The 14,841-nt window shown below is 34.2% G+C and overlaps 3 protein-coding genes across 6 annotated transcripts in view; 1 reads left to right on the forward strand and 2 right to left on the reverse strand.

Annotated features, from left to right (window-relative positions):
• Window positions 1-8,920, forward strand: part of LOC146534221 (uncharacterized) — a 56,390-nt gene extending 47,470 nt beyond the window's left edge. For 2 of the 4 annotated variants that reach the window (XM_085192793.1, XM_085192794.1), the window contains 5 exons: window positions 4,089-4,258; window positions 5,149-5,282; window positions 6,190-6,314; window positions 6,706-7,019; window positions 7,189-8,915. In XM_085192793.1, coding sequence (XP_085048919.1) covers window positions 4,089-4,258; window positions 5,149-5,282; window positions 6,190-6,314; window positions 6,706-7,019; window positions 7,189-7,281 — 836 coding nt within the window. In that variant the 3' untranslated portion in view covers window positions 7,282-8,915. Of the gene's footprint in view, window positions 1-4,088; window positions 4,259-4,304; window positions 4,397-5,148; window positions 5,283-6,189; window positions 6,315-6,705; window positions 7,020-7,188 lie in introns of all 4 variants that reach the window. The other 2 variants (XM_085192795.1, XM_085192796.1) reach the window with 2 other exon arrangements.
• Window positions 8,921-9,168: 248 nt separating this feature from the next.
• LOC146534222 (thialysine N-epsilon-acetyltransferase-like) lies at window positions 9,169-10,615 on the reverse strand. Its single transcript, XM_085192797.1, has 4 exons — window positions 10,393-10,615; window positions 10,272-10,323; window positions 9,970-10,181; window positions 9,169-9,462 (listed from the first exon to the last, which is right to left on the reverse strand). The coding sequence occupies exons 1-4, from the start codon at window positions 10,474-10,476 to the stop codon at window positions 9,283-9,285; spliced, it is 528 nt and encodes a 175-aa protein (XP_085048923.1). The 5' UTR covers window positions 10,477-10,615; the 3' UTR covers window positions 9,169-9,282.
• Window positions 10,616-12,627: 2,012 nt separating this feature from the next.
• On the reverse strand, window positions 12,628-14,392 carry RpL35A (ribosomal protein L35A). Its single transcript, XM_085193240.1, has 4 exons — window positions 14,253-14,392; window positions 13,810-14,036; window positions 13,216-13,446; window positions 12,628-12,692 (listed from the first exon to the last, which is right to left on the reverse strand). The coding sequence occupies exons 2-4, from the start codon at window positions 14,032-14,034 to the stop codon at window positions 12,669-12,671; spliced, it is 480 nt and encodes a 159-aa protein (XP_085049366.1). The 5' UTR covers window positions 14,035-14,036; window positions 14,253-14,392; the 3' UTR covers window positions 12,628-12,668.
• Between the last annotated feature and the right edge of the window lie 449 nt (window positions 14,393-14,841).

Raw genomic sequence — 14,841 nt, forward strand, 5'->3', positions numbered from 1 at the left:
AGGGGTTGTTTTTGGGATCGAAAGTTTGTATGAAACTTCGTTACTACAAATGCTAGGAATCTCAAATTTTGCATAGATGTCACTAGGACGTAGCCATGGAGACAGAAATTAATAATAACATAGTTCACGCGGGTGAAACCGCGAGCGGGCCGCTAGTATCTTTATATGCGATACCTACCTATACCTTACCTTAACTATCTATACCTGTATAACATTTTGATAATACATCGAATTTTCATACTGCTTAAAAGGCAGAAAGCTAGGAATAATACTATTATATTTTCTTTAGTTAAAATAAAAAAAATATATTTAAAATATACATAAAGGATTAGGAGGAAGAGGTCTGAGGTGATTATGGGTTTAGTTTAGACCGATAGATTATTTATGTTTCATTTCGGTAACAAGACAAAATTAAAACATTTTCTTTTTTAATAAGACATATAATATATTGATTTTTCCGACGTTACGATATTTATGGGTTCGATTTCAACTCAATAATTTATCGTGGTTCTCTGGTCTGTTTAGGTGGAACATGACTTTGGTTAGAAACAAGTCCAAGTTCAGACAAACCGTTGGCACCATTCCAAAAAGTATAATAATTTCTTAATCATTTTCGCTATTATTAGCTCCAATACCATTTTGTTACTATCAGGAAAATTTTATTTAAATTATTATTTTAGCCCCAATTATAGAACGGATGAGATTTGTGACAATTATAAATTGATATTTTAGTACTGATTTATCCGTATTAGCAAGTCTAAAAATATCTATAAATATAATAACCTATAGGTACAATATAATTTAGTAAAAAAAACATAAAAATCTTATTTTAAAAATAATAAACTTAATTAAAGAAAACTTTCTTTTTAATTTTCTAACTATGCCAATCAATATAATTCAATTATAAAAGTAGAGCTCTAAAGGTCTTTTACCTGCGAAGTCTACAGACTTGTGGAGAAGCAGATATCTATCTATCTATAAGGGTATTTCGCCTCTCTACACAGAATAGAGAGCAGTGTCTTAAAACTGTACGTCTTCTGCCTACGCTGCTGTGAGTCAGCAGGAGTCAGTCAGTCAGCTCTGGCGGAACTCAACGCCGCGCAATGATTACTAATCCTACTTTATTAATAATCAAAATAACAGCTTAAATCAAACTTAATTCAAAACTCGATATGAAATGTTATCTGTATGAAAATATAATATTCCTATAGAAGACAAAGCGATCAAGTCAGTTATGAATATAATTTACGATTGTGTCCGCGCTTATCTCATGCACTCTTTATTATTTCAACTAACTGATAACATTTAAATTGAAATGAATCATCGTCCAAATAAGCGACGGACAGTTGTACAATGTTATCTGGATACCTACGCGGCGTAAGGGGGGGACCGTGCCCTTTGCAGGTCCGACTTAACAAAGTATTATAAAGCATTAATATGATAGCTTTATACATATTATGAAATTATTGAAATAAGCTAATAATATTATTTTTTGTTAAGCAAAAAAAGGTAGAGCGAACTTAGTGTCAGGGCACTCCACACTCCTTATAATAAATGTTCGAAAAAAAAAATCATAATTTCATAGTACTTACTGTTGATTGTTCAATATATTAGAATAGACTAACTTACTTAACAAGATTTGTATTTTTCATTGCAGTTTAAAGTATTCAAAATCACATTTAAACAATACGCTTAGATTTCTCTATTTTGCATATGGCGGTATTTCAGCGTTAATTTCTTTATGAGTTTCTGTACTAATTGCATTTAATATTATACATTTTATAAAGCCCATTGTCCCTTTTGTAAGTAAAATAAAATTAATTTTCAACTAATAATTGTCTTTAGGAAGATATCGTAAAATTTTTAGAAGTCGTATATTTCAGTATTATCATTTTTTTTATTGGAATTTTCTTCACTGATGTCGCTACAGGGAAAATTACAGTATGTATTGTACTATGTACTACAACTAATCAAGAAATAGACAAAAGAGTAAAATTTGGCGCACATTTGCCCCATTCTGATGTAGTGAGGCGGTAACAACCCAACGTTTGATATTTGATGAATACTGCTTTAATTTTAAACTAGCGGACGCGCGCAGCTTCGCTTGCGTATTTAAGGGTGAATTCTAATAACCCATGAAACATGTGTTCAATGAAATATTTTTAAGAGTCTAAATATCAAATTTTATAAAAATCGGTGGCGATTTAGGAATTTTCCCATACAAACTTTCAACCCCTTATTTGCATCCTTAGGGGGAGAATTCTAGAAAACGATGAAACACGTGTTCAATTAAATACTTTTAGAAATCTAAATTTCAAATTTTATACAAATCGGTGCCGATTTAATTTTTTTTCCATACAAACTTTGAATCCTTATTTCACCCCTTTAGGGTTAAAATTTTTCAAAATCCCTTCTTAGTGGATGTCCAGATTATGAAAGAAAACTTTTGTCAAATTTCACGTTTCTACGCACAGTCAGTGAGGACAAGTCCTTTTATATATAGGTATATAGATAATTGGCGTCCAATTACTACGATTTAGTTAAAAACTACCAGCGGGCTTCTGTAACATGGATGATAATAATAATGTTTATTTTTTAAAGATAACGTTTCTTGCGGTCATCCTTACCACGAACGTGATAAAATTATCATTTTTTTATCTAAATTTATTGCTTAATTAATACCGTGATTGCTAAAACACTCTCTTTAATATAACATATTTGATTTAATTCGGTCATTGCAGTTTTGCACAAAACACTTCCCCCAGGAAATGTTCCCCGTCAGCTACGAATTAGCACCAAGTATAACAATATCTAAATAACTGTTTCACGAAGCGAATAAATTATTTGTTTACGTCACTGTTATTGTTAATATTCATTTTATATACATAGATACATAAATACATCACTTTTTTGTTTGAAAGCCTCAATTTAGTATAAATGTTAATCCTAATAAACTGTTGGACTTGTTCATTTTCTTTTTAGTTTTATGTAGTTGGGTGTTTTGTTTTTTAAATATTTTTTTAATAAATATATTGATGACCTCAAATACCGTGTTATTTATAGTAAAGATCGATAGTTTTCCGACCAGTAGCAGTCGGTCGACACTGATTCGTCAGCGTAGATCCCCGACCGCAGCACTGCCCCGATAACGCCGTGATCGCGCGCTTATCCCGCTCTGTATCCTTCGTAATTCATATTTGTTTGTTTCAATTATTGACATAGGGATAAAAAATATTATTAATTTAATTTTCTTGTAAATTACAACATGATTTAGATAATATAAAGTGAGAATAGGGCTGAACGCGGCGGTTCTGGGTTCGATCCCCACTCAAATTAATATGGCAACACGGGCAACACACTGAAGCAACAGTTGTAGGTTTGAATCCCACTCATGGGAGTAGATTACTTTTATTACGTCGCTCTGGTAACTAGAAAAAGCGTGTTGTTAAGTTCCGCCACTTAACACACAATGTTCCGAAAATTGGTCAGTATATGAAGAATTAAGTGTGTCAACACTAGGTTCCCTCTGCCTACCCTGTTATATATAAGCGGGATATAACCTGAACATAATTATTTTAACTATAAAATTAATGAACTAGATATGTGTATGTTACCACAACGCGATAACACGTATTAGGTAGGTATAGGTAAAAACATATATCTTATATAGCCCAATATATTAGAATACGATAAGCGCGTTAATTCCCGCATCGAGGTAGTATTAGATAGCGCGGAGACGTCTCGCGGGTCGCGGCGCTTACCTACTATTAGTGATAATAACACAAATTAATGTATTTAGGTGACTCTGTTTGAAGTTGGAACAGATGGCCGTTATCGATGGCGATAGCGAGTACCGCTTGTTATTGTTCCAAACCTTCTAGGAACTGATAAGAGATCGCTACAATGTAACGACGCGACGTTCAGATCAAATTACGTCGAGTGTGCATTATAAGTTAGTGTTATCAAACTATACGAGGATAGATAACTATACTTCTTGAGTTGCTTTCTCGTCTTTATCTAGTTAACCATAGTTACTATAGAGGTAGTTGTGTAGAATGTAGTATTTTAAGAGGCAAGGCGACGTACAGATGGCGTCCTGGAGGCGTACGAGGAGGGCCGCGAGTGCGTCAACTGCGGCGCCAACAACACGCCGCTGTGGAGGAGGGACGCGACCGGGCACTACCTCTGCAACGCCTGCGGCCTCTACCACAAGATCAACGGCGTCAACCGGCCGCTCGTGAAGCCGAGCAAACGGCTGGTTAGTCTTGTGCTCTCCTTATCCTAAAACTCTCCGTTTGCGACAGGTGCTGACGCGGAGCTACTCACGCGCTTCTATAAGGACGGCTCCGTGCAGCGCTGGATGAGCGTTGAAGGCATGGCCAGGGGCATGAAGAAGGTGAGTCGGTGGCGTGTAGACTAGTGCATGCTTGCTCTCCTCTTGCACCTCTGACCCCGGCACGACCCCGCAACCCCCGCCCGCGTACTTCCGACTAGGGAACTACACGCTACCGCTCCCCACTTCGATCGGCCGCCCGATCTCTTGGCTATGTTCCCAGTACCGAATTAGAACACCGAGGTAGCTCATTGGGCACCGCGACTCAAAGGAGCCGCTTCGAAATATTACGTAGAAACCTAGTGTCCCGATCGTTCGCGGTAGTGTCGCGGCACTTTGAGTCTAACGGCGGTGACAATAAGACGCGATGAGCCACCTCGAGGACACGCAGCATGCATTCTGTGCGCACAGGTGCCCGCCAATGGCGGCGCGGCGCGGCCCTCATTGGACGGGGACGCGCGAGGCAGTAGAGTAGTAGTTATCTCTCAATTGATAGTAGCCGACATGGTGAAGGGAAGCAGCTCGCGTATCAGTGCGGTCCGCAGTGATAGGTGATGCTGTCTTATAACCTCATTTGCATCTCCACTTTACTATTAGAGATTTTGTTCATTTTAAACTAATAATATACACAATGCATGCTTCTACTCATACTGTTTTAGATTAGACTTTTCTTTTATTCTACTTTTACTTTCAAATCTTTTCTTTATTTACTAAATAGTTTTGGAATAAACTAATGCATGATTTAAATTATTAATTTTCTCATACGACCTCCATATCGACGGCTGTGTGATAAGCCAAGTGACCTGATCTTACAGTCGGCGGCGCGGAGACACGGCCAGTGCTGCACCAACTGCGGCTCGCGGAACACAACGCTGTGGCGACGTAACAACGACGGCGAGCCCGTGTGCAACGCGTGTGGACTCTACTACAAGCTACATGGGATTAACAGGTGATGAGAATATTTGAAACACATTTCACTTGTGGATTCGCCCTCTTGTATTATACAATTATTTATTTTCTCATCTCAATCGTGATCTTATAAAATTATCATTTTAGAAACAATATCCATATATTGGTATTGATAGCTAAAATTTCATCTTTTCTTTTTCTTGCCCATTGTAAAACAACCTGAATATAGTTGTGTTGCGTAGGGGTTTGAATAATAAATTCTAATAGAAACAAACAAACACATAACACACAAAGGTAGGTCGCGTCGTCCTTACATCACTTACACCTCGCCATCACCCTCATACAATTTTCACCATTTTTGTTTATCTAATCATAGAAAATTGGAAGTTAATGTAAACTAAACATGTACCTAACAATTTATTGCCAACATCACTTTCAAAACACGAACGAACTAGGTAGGTACCTAATGATATAATTTTAATTTAGGTAAGTGTCTGCTAATTACAAAAGACAATGGATGTCTCAAGTAATTGAGACATCCATTGTATATACTTACATTATTCTTCATTTTATTCAATTAATAAAAACTAATAAACAATTAAGAACTTTAGATTTATACGTAGATGATTTTATGCAATCTACGTAGGTGATACGTAGATGATTTTATCTAATGAAATAGTAGGTGCATATATAGTAGTGCTATATAGTGCAGTTCCTACTTCTGACCTTATTTTTTCGGAGAGTAAACTCTACATTTTAGGTTTTTCGTTTCTCGCTTTCTTTCTTCAAAACTCTCTCTAATTCAAGTGTAAAACGGTGAATGGAGGGCCTAGACACCCCCAAAAATAAATATAAGATTTTAGCCATCATACTTATTATAGATAGGTACTACATTTTTTAAATTACATATGCAACACGTTTAAATTATCCATAACATTAATCCACAGACCGCTTGCTATGCGAAAAGATGGAATACAGACAAGAAAACGAAAACCGAAGAAGTCCTCCAACGGCGTGAAACCCCCGCCAGAGGCTGCAAAGAAGGACGGTCAGAACTCTCCGGGAATAGATGGTACGTGGTGATGTTTTCTGTTATAAACAAATATATATATTTTGTGTTTGGGTAATCTAAGAAGGCGTTAGGTCGACTCCCATTACGTTAAAATTTTTATACATATTCTAAAAATATTTTGTATTTTTATTGTTTATTTTAAAAATGTTATAAAAACTTAATAAATTCAACACTGAAATGAGATTAAATTCTATAATCTTGCCACTCGTACAACTAGCTCTACGAGAATCTTTCAATAACAAAAGAAAAATATTTGAATGGTAGTTATTACTGCGTTATACGAGGCCACTATGTTCTTCATTAAAAATACTTAAAAAGATAATTTCACTAGGACACACATTCTCAATTGAATGACATTTAATTAAATTAAATCTCACCTACTTAATTACAGAAAGCAAGCCCGCCATTGCTGAAGTGCCTCTCCCTTTGACCGCTACAATGTCTCATACTAACAAGCAGACACGGGAGGGTCCCACGCCGTCTCCCCACCACGCCCACGCCCACTCACACCACCATGCCCACGGCCAGAACTCTCAGTACCCAGCGCTGGGCATCCCCTCCACACCGGCGTTCCTGTCCAACCCTTCACTCTTTAATATTAAGAGTGAACCCAACTCTGCCGCACAGTACGAGGGGTACGGAGCGCATTCGGGCTCAAATGGACCTTACCACTCGCAGCAGCATTATCTACATGCCTTACAACATGTACGTATATATATTTCACGTTCATTGTACCTATACCTATAGAGATTGCAGGTACGTAGGTGCGTAGGTACCTACATTGTGCCTTAATGAACTACAATCTTACAAATACCTATATAAGTTGTAATTATTTCTTCTAGCAGCTTCATTATAATCCTTCATCTTTTTTCAGTATGGACTAAGCAATGGCGAAGAAGAAGAGGGTAGTGGGTTCCTTCACCAACGCAATGTGACCGCTCACGCCAAACTCATGGCTTCTACGTAGCACCTTCGATGACATACATCATCCCATTAATACAAAAACGTAAAACTCCAACGTTTTAACTATATACTGGGAATATTAATTCACTTTTATAGACTCTGCCCTATTACAACAATAGGTGGAGACCGTGGTTGTAAATTTAATTAGATAATTTAGCTTAAAAGACTCGAAGGCTAGTCGTGTCCCAGTCGCCGTCAAGTCTGTGAGTCTATTGTAAATTGTAACTTAGAGTTGTTAATGATCTAGCTGTAGTTAGCTGTTAGCGTGTAAATACTACTACTAGTAAGTGTTCTCGACTGAGTAGTCAGGTGTATTTATAACAAAGTGTTTGTTAGAGTTCTTGCCATTTGGTTCGTTTAATGTTTATTATTTTTATTCAACATATTTTTCATGGTGAAATTGACAGGTTACTTTCCAAAATAGGTACAATTAAATAACAAAGTTGTAAGCGTGATAAGTAATCATATAATAGGTGCTAAACCTAAATAAAATTTGACATGCGTGTTGACATGTGTGTTGTAAGAAATAAATATCATTTGCCAATTTTTTTTACAATTTCTTGGAATGAAAGTTAATTCCTGTAAGTCCTCATTTACTTATTTTTTCTATCTATTCTATGACACATTGGTAACATAAAAAAAATTGTATATTTTCGTTTGTCGCTTTTATTTCAGTGTGCGATTATTTCTTTATTTCTATAATGTTCGAAAAATTTACGAATATGAAGTCTCACTGAAATCCATCGATTTTATGTAAAAACTTAAAAAATAAGCTTATGATTTACTATCGGTGACATATCATAGATTAAAAAGTATAAAAAAATAAAATGTTTCTGTCAAACAAGGTATTGTGAAATTAAATATTATTGCTATTTCGAATATTTAAATCCAATAATTCCAAATTTATATTAATTTTAAAAATATTAAAAATGATAAAAAAGCATCGAAAAAGGTATTAAATGAAATTTTAATAATTAAATTATATCAACATACTTTAGTACTTACCTTCATTTTATTGTAACATTAGTCAGTTGTTCTGACTTTCCTTTTTTATGTCACGTTATATGAAATGTAGTATATGTGTTAAGTTGTAAAGCATTAAATATTTATGCATGCAAAGCCGCAGGCATAAATTAGTATTAAACATAGACAGTATTCTAATTAACCTATACCCATCTCTGCACCTCACCTGCCTTCTCACCAGGGTTGCCATTTTTATCTAAGCTGATTTTAACCGAATTGTATCTTATTTATCAAAAAGTGTCGTTTTACACAAATACGGTCCAACTTGGAAATCCTGTCTATTTTCGAAGATGCTTAAAAATTGATTATATAGAATCAAGATTCATTAATTTAGTCTTAGAAATTATTTCAGGACACGAAAAGAAGGATCAAAACTGGGGCATATGGCAACTCTGTTTCTCACTGTAGCAAATTTCCAATTAGATCTAAGTTAAACGGCATTTATTGTTAGTTGTAAATAACAGAAATTGTAGTGCATTTTGTGAATTTATCTAAATGGTCTTCAAATGTTATATTGGATCTCTATAGTTGTAAAGTCCATTTTGTGTACAATATTATATAACTAATAAATACTGATGCACTTAACATTTGGTTTAATTTTTTTAATTGTAAAGTAATATTAAATAAAATAAGTCTAGTCTAAGTATGGAATCTGTTAATGAAACAGTTTTGGAGTTATTGGTTATTTTCATTTTCTTTTCTGGTAAGACAACACAGTGTATGTTACCAGGGTCTGCCTTCCTGCTTAACCTACTCCACTTTGCATGATCTGTAACATTATGTGTGGTAAGGAGGGGGGGCTGAGTGTTGTGGTGAAATTGATGTATGCCATGTCTATCCTATCTATCCCCTCTCAATGTAGTAATTATTTCCTCACTTGGTCATTTACTCATTACCATCATATTATATACTTAAAGAAAAAAAAACCTTAAAAAATAGTTATCACTTTATCAAAAACAGAATAAATAAACAAATATCACACTTAAATAATTTCTGTAGCTTGTTCTGCAACTTCATGTAAAGCACTTCCAGTAAGACGATAGTAACACCACTGTTCACTTTTAGTTAGGTTCAAAGCACCTTTGCCTTCATAAAATGATCTGGCATCATTCCATTCTAAAACATGGAAATCTAATCTGGAACTACCTGATAGTTTGGCCTCCTGAAATAAATTATATAACACACATAGTAAGTCTGAAAGGGACATAATCTGGGACATCGTATGTATAATGGCGGAACTCAACATGGTAGTTTCTGACCAAGCTGAGGAAATGCAAATAATTTCTAAATTAGGATTTGAACCCACATCCATAGTCTTTACTATCTATGTTTTCAAATGTAAAAATGTAATAATTATTAAGTCTATTGATGCTTTATGGATAATCTCAGATCATTAATATTTTTATTTTAATAATAATGAGTACATAAATGTTAATATTTTAAGAGAAAAAACATAAAATGTATATATTTTAAAAACAAATATTAATTTGTAATGCCTAAAACCCCAATAACAGAAGAAGTAGTTGTTGTGCTACTTTCTCAAATAACTCACAAGACACAACACGAGACTCACAAGACACTGCGTGGCATTGAGTTCCACCACTCAAAGATTCCATCCCTGCTATGCCTACCCTGCTATATGCAAGACACAGTTTTGAAAAATACTTACTTTTGCAACAGCATTAAATAATCTATGTCCAACACCTCGTTTCCTCTCACTGGGTCTAACATACAAATCCTCTAACATCATTGACCGTCCCTGCCATGTTGAATATGTGGGGAAGTATAAAGCGTAGCCAAGTATCCTCTTGTCTGAGGTTGATTCTGCTACTATGCATCTGAATGCTGGTGGCTGTGATTCAAATCCATCATTCTGTAAATCTTATTTTTGAATAAAAACATTAGTTTACTATTATAAGGAAAATCTACAATTTGAGCTAAATATCAATATATAGATTTTCCGAAATATACCTTTGATAGATAACTGCGGTCCGTCAGACATTTTCTCAAAATCTGCGAGTTCCTAAAAGAATATAATATTGAATATACATAATATAATATCAACTTTTAAAAAAGCCGGTCGGTAATTTACTTGGATCATTTCTGCCACCGCCGACATGTCCACCTTGTTAGCGCGACGAACCGTAACTTCGCTATCATTATATTTACTTCCCATTGTATAAGATGTTCGAAACTGGAGAAAATATAATAATTTACTTTGTAATAAAATAGAGACCTCTTATCAAGTTATCATTAGATGATTTTATATTTATCACAAACGTCAATTGAATTTTGAAATTTCGCTGCCACTCTGTGTTGCTAGTTTCTAAGGTTACCCATTTTAAGCGATGATTATACTTACCAAATCAATGCATAAAGCTTTTCCTTATTTGCGTTTAGATTGACGTTGTATCCCACACACACACAGCAGCAACAGCAGGGTATGCACAGGGAGAGGGAATCTGGGAATTGCGTGCTGGGTGCCGGAACTCAACGCCGCGTTTAGCCTCGTTACTAGAGCGAGTCATTTACTCGAAATATTGAATATTTCATTTTCTCGAGTTAGAATTGAACCCACAACATGTCGCGTTAAATTAAATCTTTTATCATTAATTGATGCATTTCAAATGTTTTTTTTATTTACCTTCCTTTCGTTCTTCAAAATAAAAAGCTAAGGCTACGAAAATGGTGAATAAATTTCTAAATCAAACGCTTCTTGATTAATTAATTTCTTGTTCTTCATGAATTAAATTTTATTATTATATATTTATTCCGGAGAAGTAAGTATTTAAACTTATATAAAAATTCTAACGGATCGGTGTCTGTACATGGAAGACATAAGAAAAAATTGTTACATATTAGGGACTTTTTTTTCATACTAATCTCAGAAACGGCTTAACGAATTTAATGTAGTATTTTTAATATTGAATTCTGACAAGCTTCACTAATTATTTTATTATCTTATTTTGGTTCACAAACAAAAAAGTTACGTCATTATAAAATATTATATGCGACAATATTGCTACAAAATAAGTGTTTATTGAGTTAACTAAAAATTTAGCTATCAATATATGGATGTTGTCTTTTAAATGATATTGTTATTATATCACGAAAGTAATTGAGATAAGTAAATAAATAATTGTGTTGTACAAGCGGGCGAAGCCAGGCCAGGGGGCCACTAGAGTGGAATATAAACTGCATAAAATTTTGAGACGCCTACGTTGCTCACTTTCCGGCGACATTTTGAGTGGTGGAACTCCAATCCTCTCAATGCTGCGCTTTGTCTAGTTGCCTGGTACCAGAGCAAAGAAATGAAAATATTTGATACTCCTGAGAGGAGTCGAACTCGCAACCGTCGCGTTTACAGTCTTATGCTTATGCCCCTGTCACGACGGTGTAATTCATTGTTTTATTTAATTTAAAATATAGTGCGTTTGCTTGCAATACCAATTGACATCACACCAGATAAGATAAGAGCAACACTGCGTAAAGTGTTTCTATGGAAATCGCGCGAATTTTGAAAATGTGAAATTTTAATGCATTTATATCATTTTGGTATTTATTTCGTATTTTCATACAATCTATAAATACCATAGGTCCTGGGACTTATTATAGATTTAGTTGTCGAAGGTCCCAAAACGAAAGAATAAACAAAAAAGATTGCCCAAATTATAACTTGGATTGCAATTATTTTTTTATCAAAAAAAAATTTAATGAATAATAACTTGGCCTACTAGCCAGCATATTATATACCACAAAGCCAATGGGGAATGGTAATTTTATGGTTATATGAAAAATTTCCTTTTTATTAATTGGTTCTGCAAAATAGAAATTGTCAAGTATTCCAAAGCCATAATTAGACAATAACTATGACTTTTAATAGCTAAAAGCCAAAATTTAAAAAGAAAATTTAAACCTATTTTTATCAAACTTGTGTAAAAGACTTCCTTGTAGACACCGGCCCTTATTGGAAAGAAACTTACGTGTAGTATTATTGGCTTATAAATATAATTTATTGCAATTATGTAGAATCAATATGCATTACTATCTCTTTTTTTTTAAAACATTAACCATTTCCAATTTCCAACACACATATACATTATCATTGTTTTGTTTTGCCAGCATCTGACTATTAATGAGATACAATGATTGCAGGTTTGATCCCCACTCCCCACTTCAGTTCGGAGACATAGTATTAAGTTGTACCACTCAAAACATGTCTTGAGTTCAGTTGGAAAGTAAAGAACTTAGCCTGAGGAACATTCAGAATCTATAAATCGTACACACCAAGTTTACATAAGTATATTTTAACAATAAAACTACAAAATGTGGCTTTTGTTTTATTTTAGTCTTATATTACAAAGGTTCTTAGATCCTGGATGGATACAACATCTGAAACAAGAAAAACCAGCCGTGAGCATATTATAACACCAAAAAAAACAGTGAGTTAAGAATAACAGTTTTAAAAATGTGTGGCTTAATATGTTGGAGCACTTGGATTCTGTATGGAAGAGGCTAGAATTTAAAATCTGCTACATATTTTTATAAGAAAAAATTAACTTTTCTTTTGAGTCAAATAGCACTTTAAAAAACCTGAATAACAATATACAATTTACTATAACATTTGTTTTTAATATAAATTGTATAATACCATATAAATATAAATGTGTAATTGGTATGCTACACATAGAAAACATGTTCAATTAAATAAATAAAATCATCTAACGATATAGAGGTCATTGTGGCCACTGTCGGATACAATGACTGTAAATGTAGTGGTAATGTGGGTTCAGTCCCCACTTGGGGAATGATCATATTTCTTGAGAATTGGGCAGAAAATGGTAACAAGGAAACAATTCTTTTGTCTACCCTTCTAGTTAGTAAGTTTTAAGGTAATTTACAAAGCAGTGCTCACCACTCGTATCCTGTGTCCCATTGCTTGAGCAGGCAAGTTAGACTTGAACCTGGCACGCACACTGCCGTTGTTACCGTGGGGGCGGGTTACCTTGCCCCAGATGGCCCTCAACTTGGTCTTCTTGCCACGGGGACCTCCGGGAATGGGTGTCCTCTTCTTAGCTCTGTATACATATACACATTTCTTGCCAGCGTAGAAGATGGCGTCGTCGCGACCTTTAGCTCCTTCAATCTAAAATTGTAATGCTTTTGTTTGTAATTTTGTATTTAATGTAAAGAAAGGATTACGGTATGAATATTATATCAGTAAAATGTTGACCACATGGTAATTCAGGTTTCAAATGTCTAAGCATCATTTAAAGGATGTATTTTATATTTTTTAATTGTACCAACAGCAAAAATAATTATAAAAACAGTTATATTGTATTTCATATTTGTACAATAATGGACTGAAACATTAATTACTAATATAAATCTGAACTGATTTACAAACTTCACTTGATTCACTACATTTCACTTGCAAGCTTCGGAGAAACAAATATAAGTATAAAACATTACCACATTTGAATATAACCTAGTCCAATGTTTATTTTACCTTCAAAAGAGCAGTGTTTTCGTGCTGATTGCGTAAACCACGTCTGTATCCTGTGAATACGGCCTTAGCGTACAATCTTCCGTGACGAGGCTTGGATGAAACTTTGCGGACAGCCTTCGGTGGCTCCGCGGGTGCCGCTGGGGCCGCTTTCGCAGCCTTTTCCTTAGGTGCCTTGCTTTTAGGCGCCTTCGCCTTGGGCGCTGTCGATGGCGCAGCGTCTGCCATTCCTTAAAATCACCACTTTAAATTAAAACTTTGTAAGGTTATGTTGACATCTGTACGAGTACAGCACAAGTAATCGAGAAATATCTCCAACGGTATCACCAATCCGACACTTTAATAATATAGCATTTAATCTAGAATATATAAAATTTACTAGCAAATGTTTATTTTTCATTATTTATTTTATTTTAAGTTAAAATTAACAATTTCAGAAAACTAACCGGACACTATTTTATAAGTTGAAGTGAAAGAAAGACTGAGTTGCCATTGTGGAAGTATACCAGTTTCATCTGTTTCAAATTATTTTTTTAGGTTTGTAATTTTATGAATTGAATAATATTATAAAAACATATTGACAAATATTTTATTTAGAAAATGATTTAAACAAAATTCTTATATAAGAAAACTCGCGTATATATTTTATTTCATTTTAAATTTCATCAAAACATGGCAATATCCCGAATACAGTTAAGAAATATATTACCTATATGTAAAAATATACGATTTATAATAAATTTACTATAAAAAGAATTTTAATTATTTGTTTACTTGTTTAAATCATAAATTTCAAATTAAATATATTTTTTTAAATACCTTTATAAAACATAATACACCTATCCCCCGATTTACACGGTAGATACGTTCCTGAGAAAACCGTGTAAATCGAAAATTAAAAATTTTCAAATCTAAACCGTGTAAATCGAAAAGCTTGCAGAAAATTCATAATTTTGCTATTTAACAGTTATGTTTTTTCAATATTTTTAGGTGTACACCACCAACCAGTTGTTTTAATTCCCCATAACTAGACTG

Source organism: Heliconius melpomene, chromosome 11, assembly GCF_056956725.1.
Source record: "Heliconius melpomene rosina isolate 202511_hmr_F chromosome 11, ASM5695672v1, whole genome shotgun sequence".
NCBI classification, from domain to species: domain Eukaryota; kingdom Metazoa; phylum Arthropoda; class Insecta; order Lepidoptera; family Nymphalidae; genus Heliconius; species Heliconius melpomene.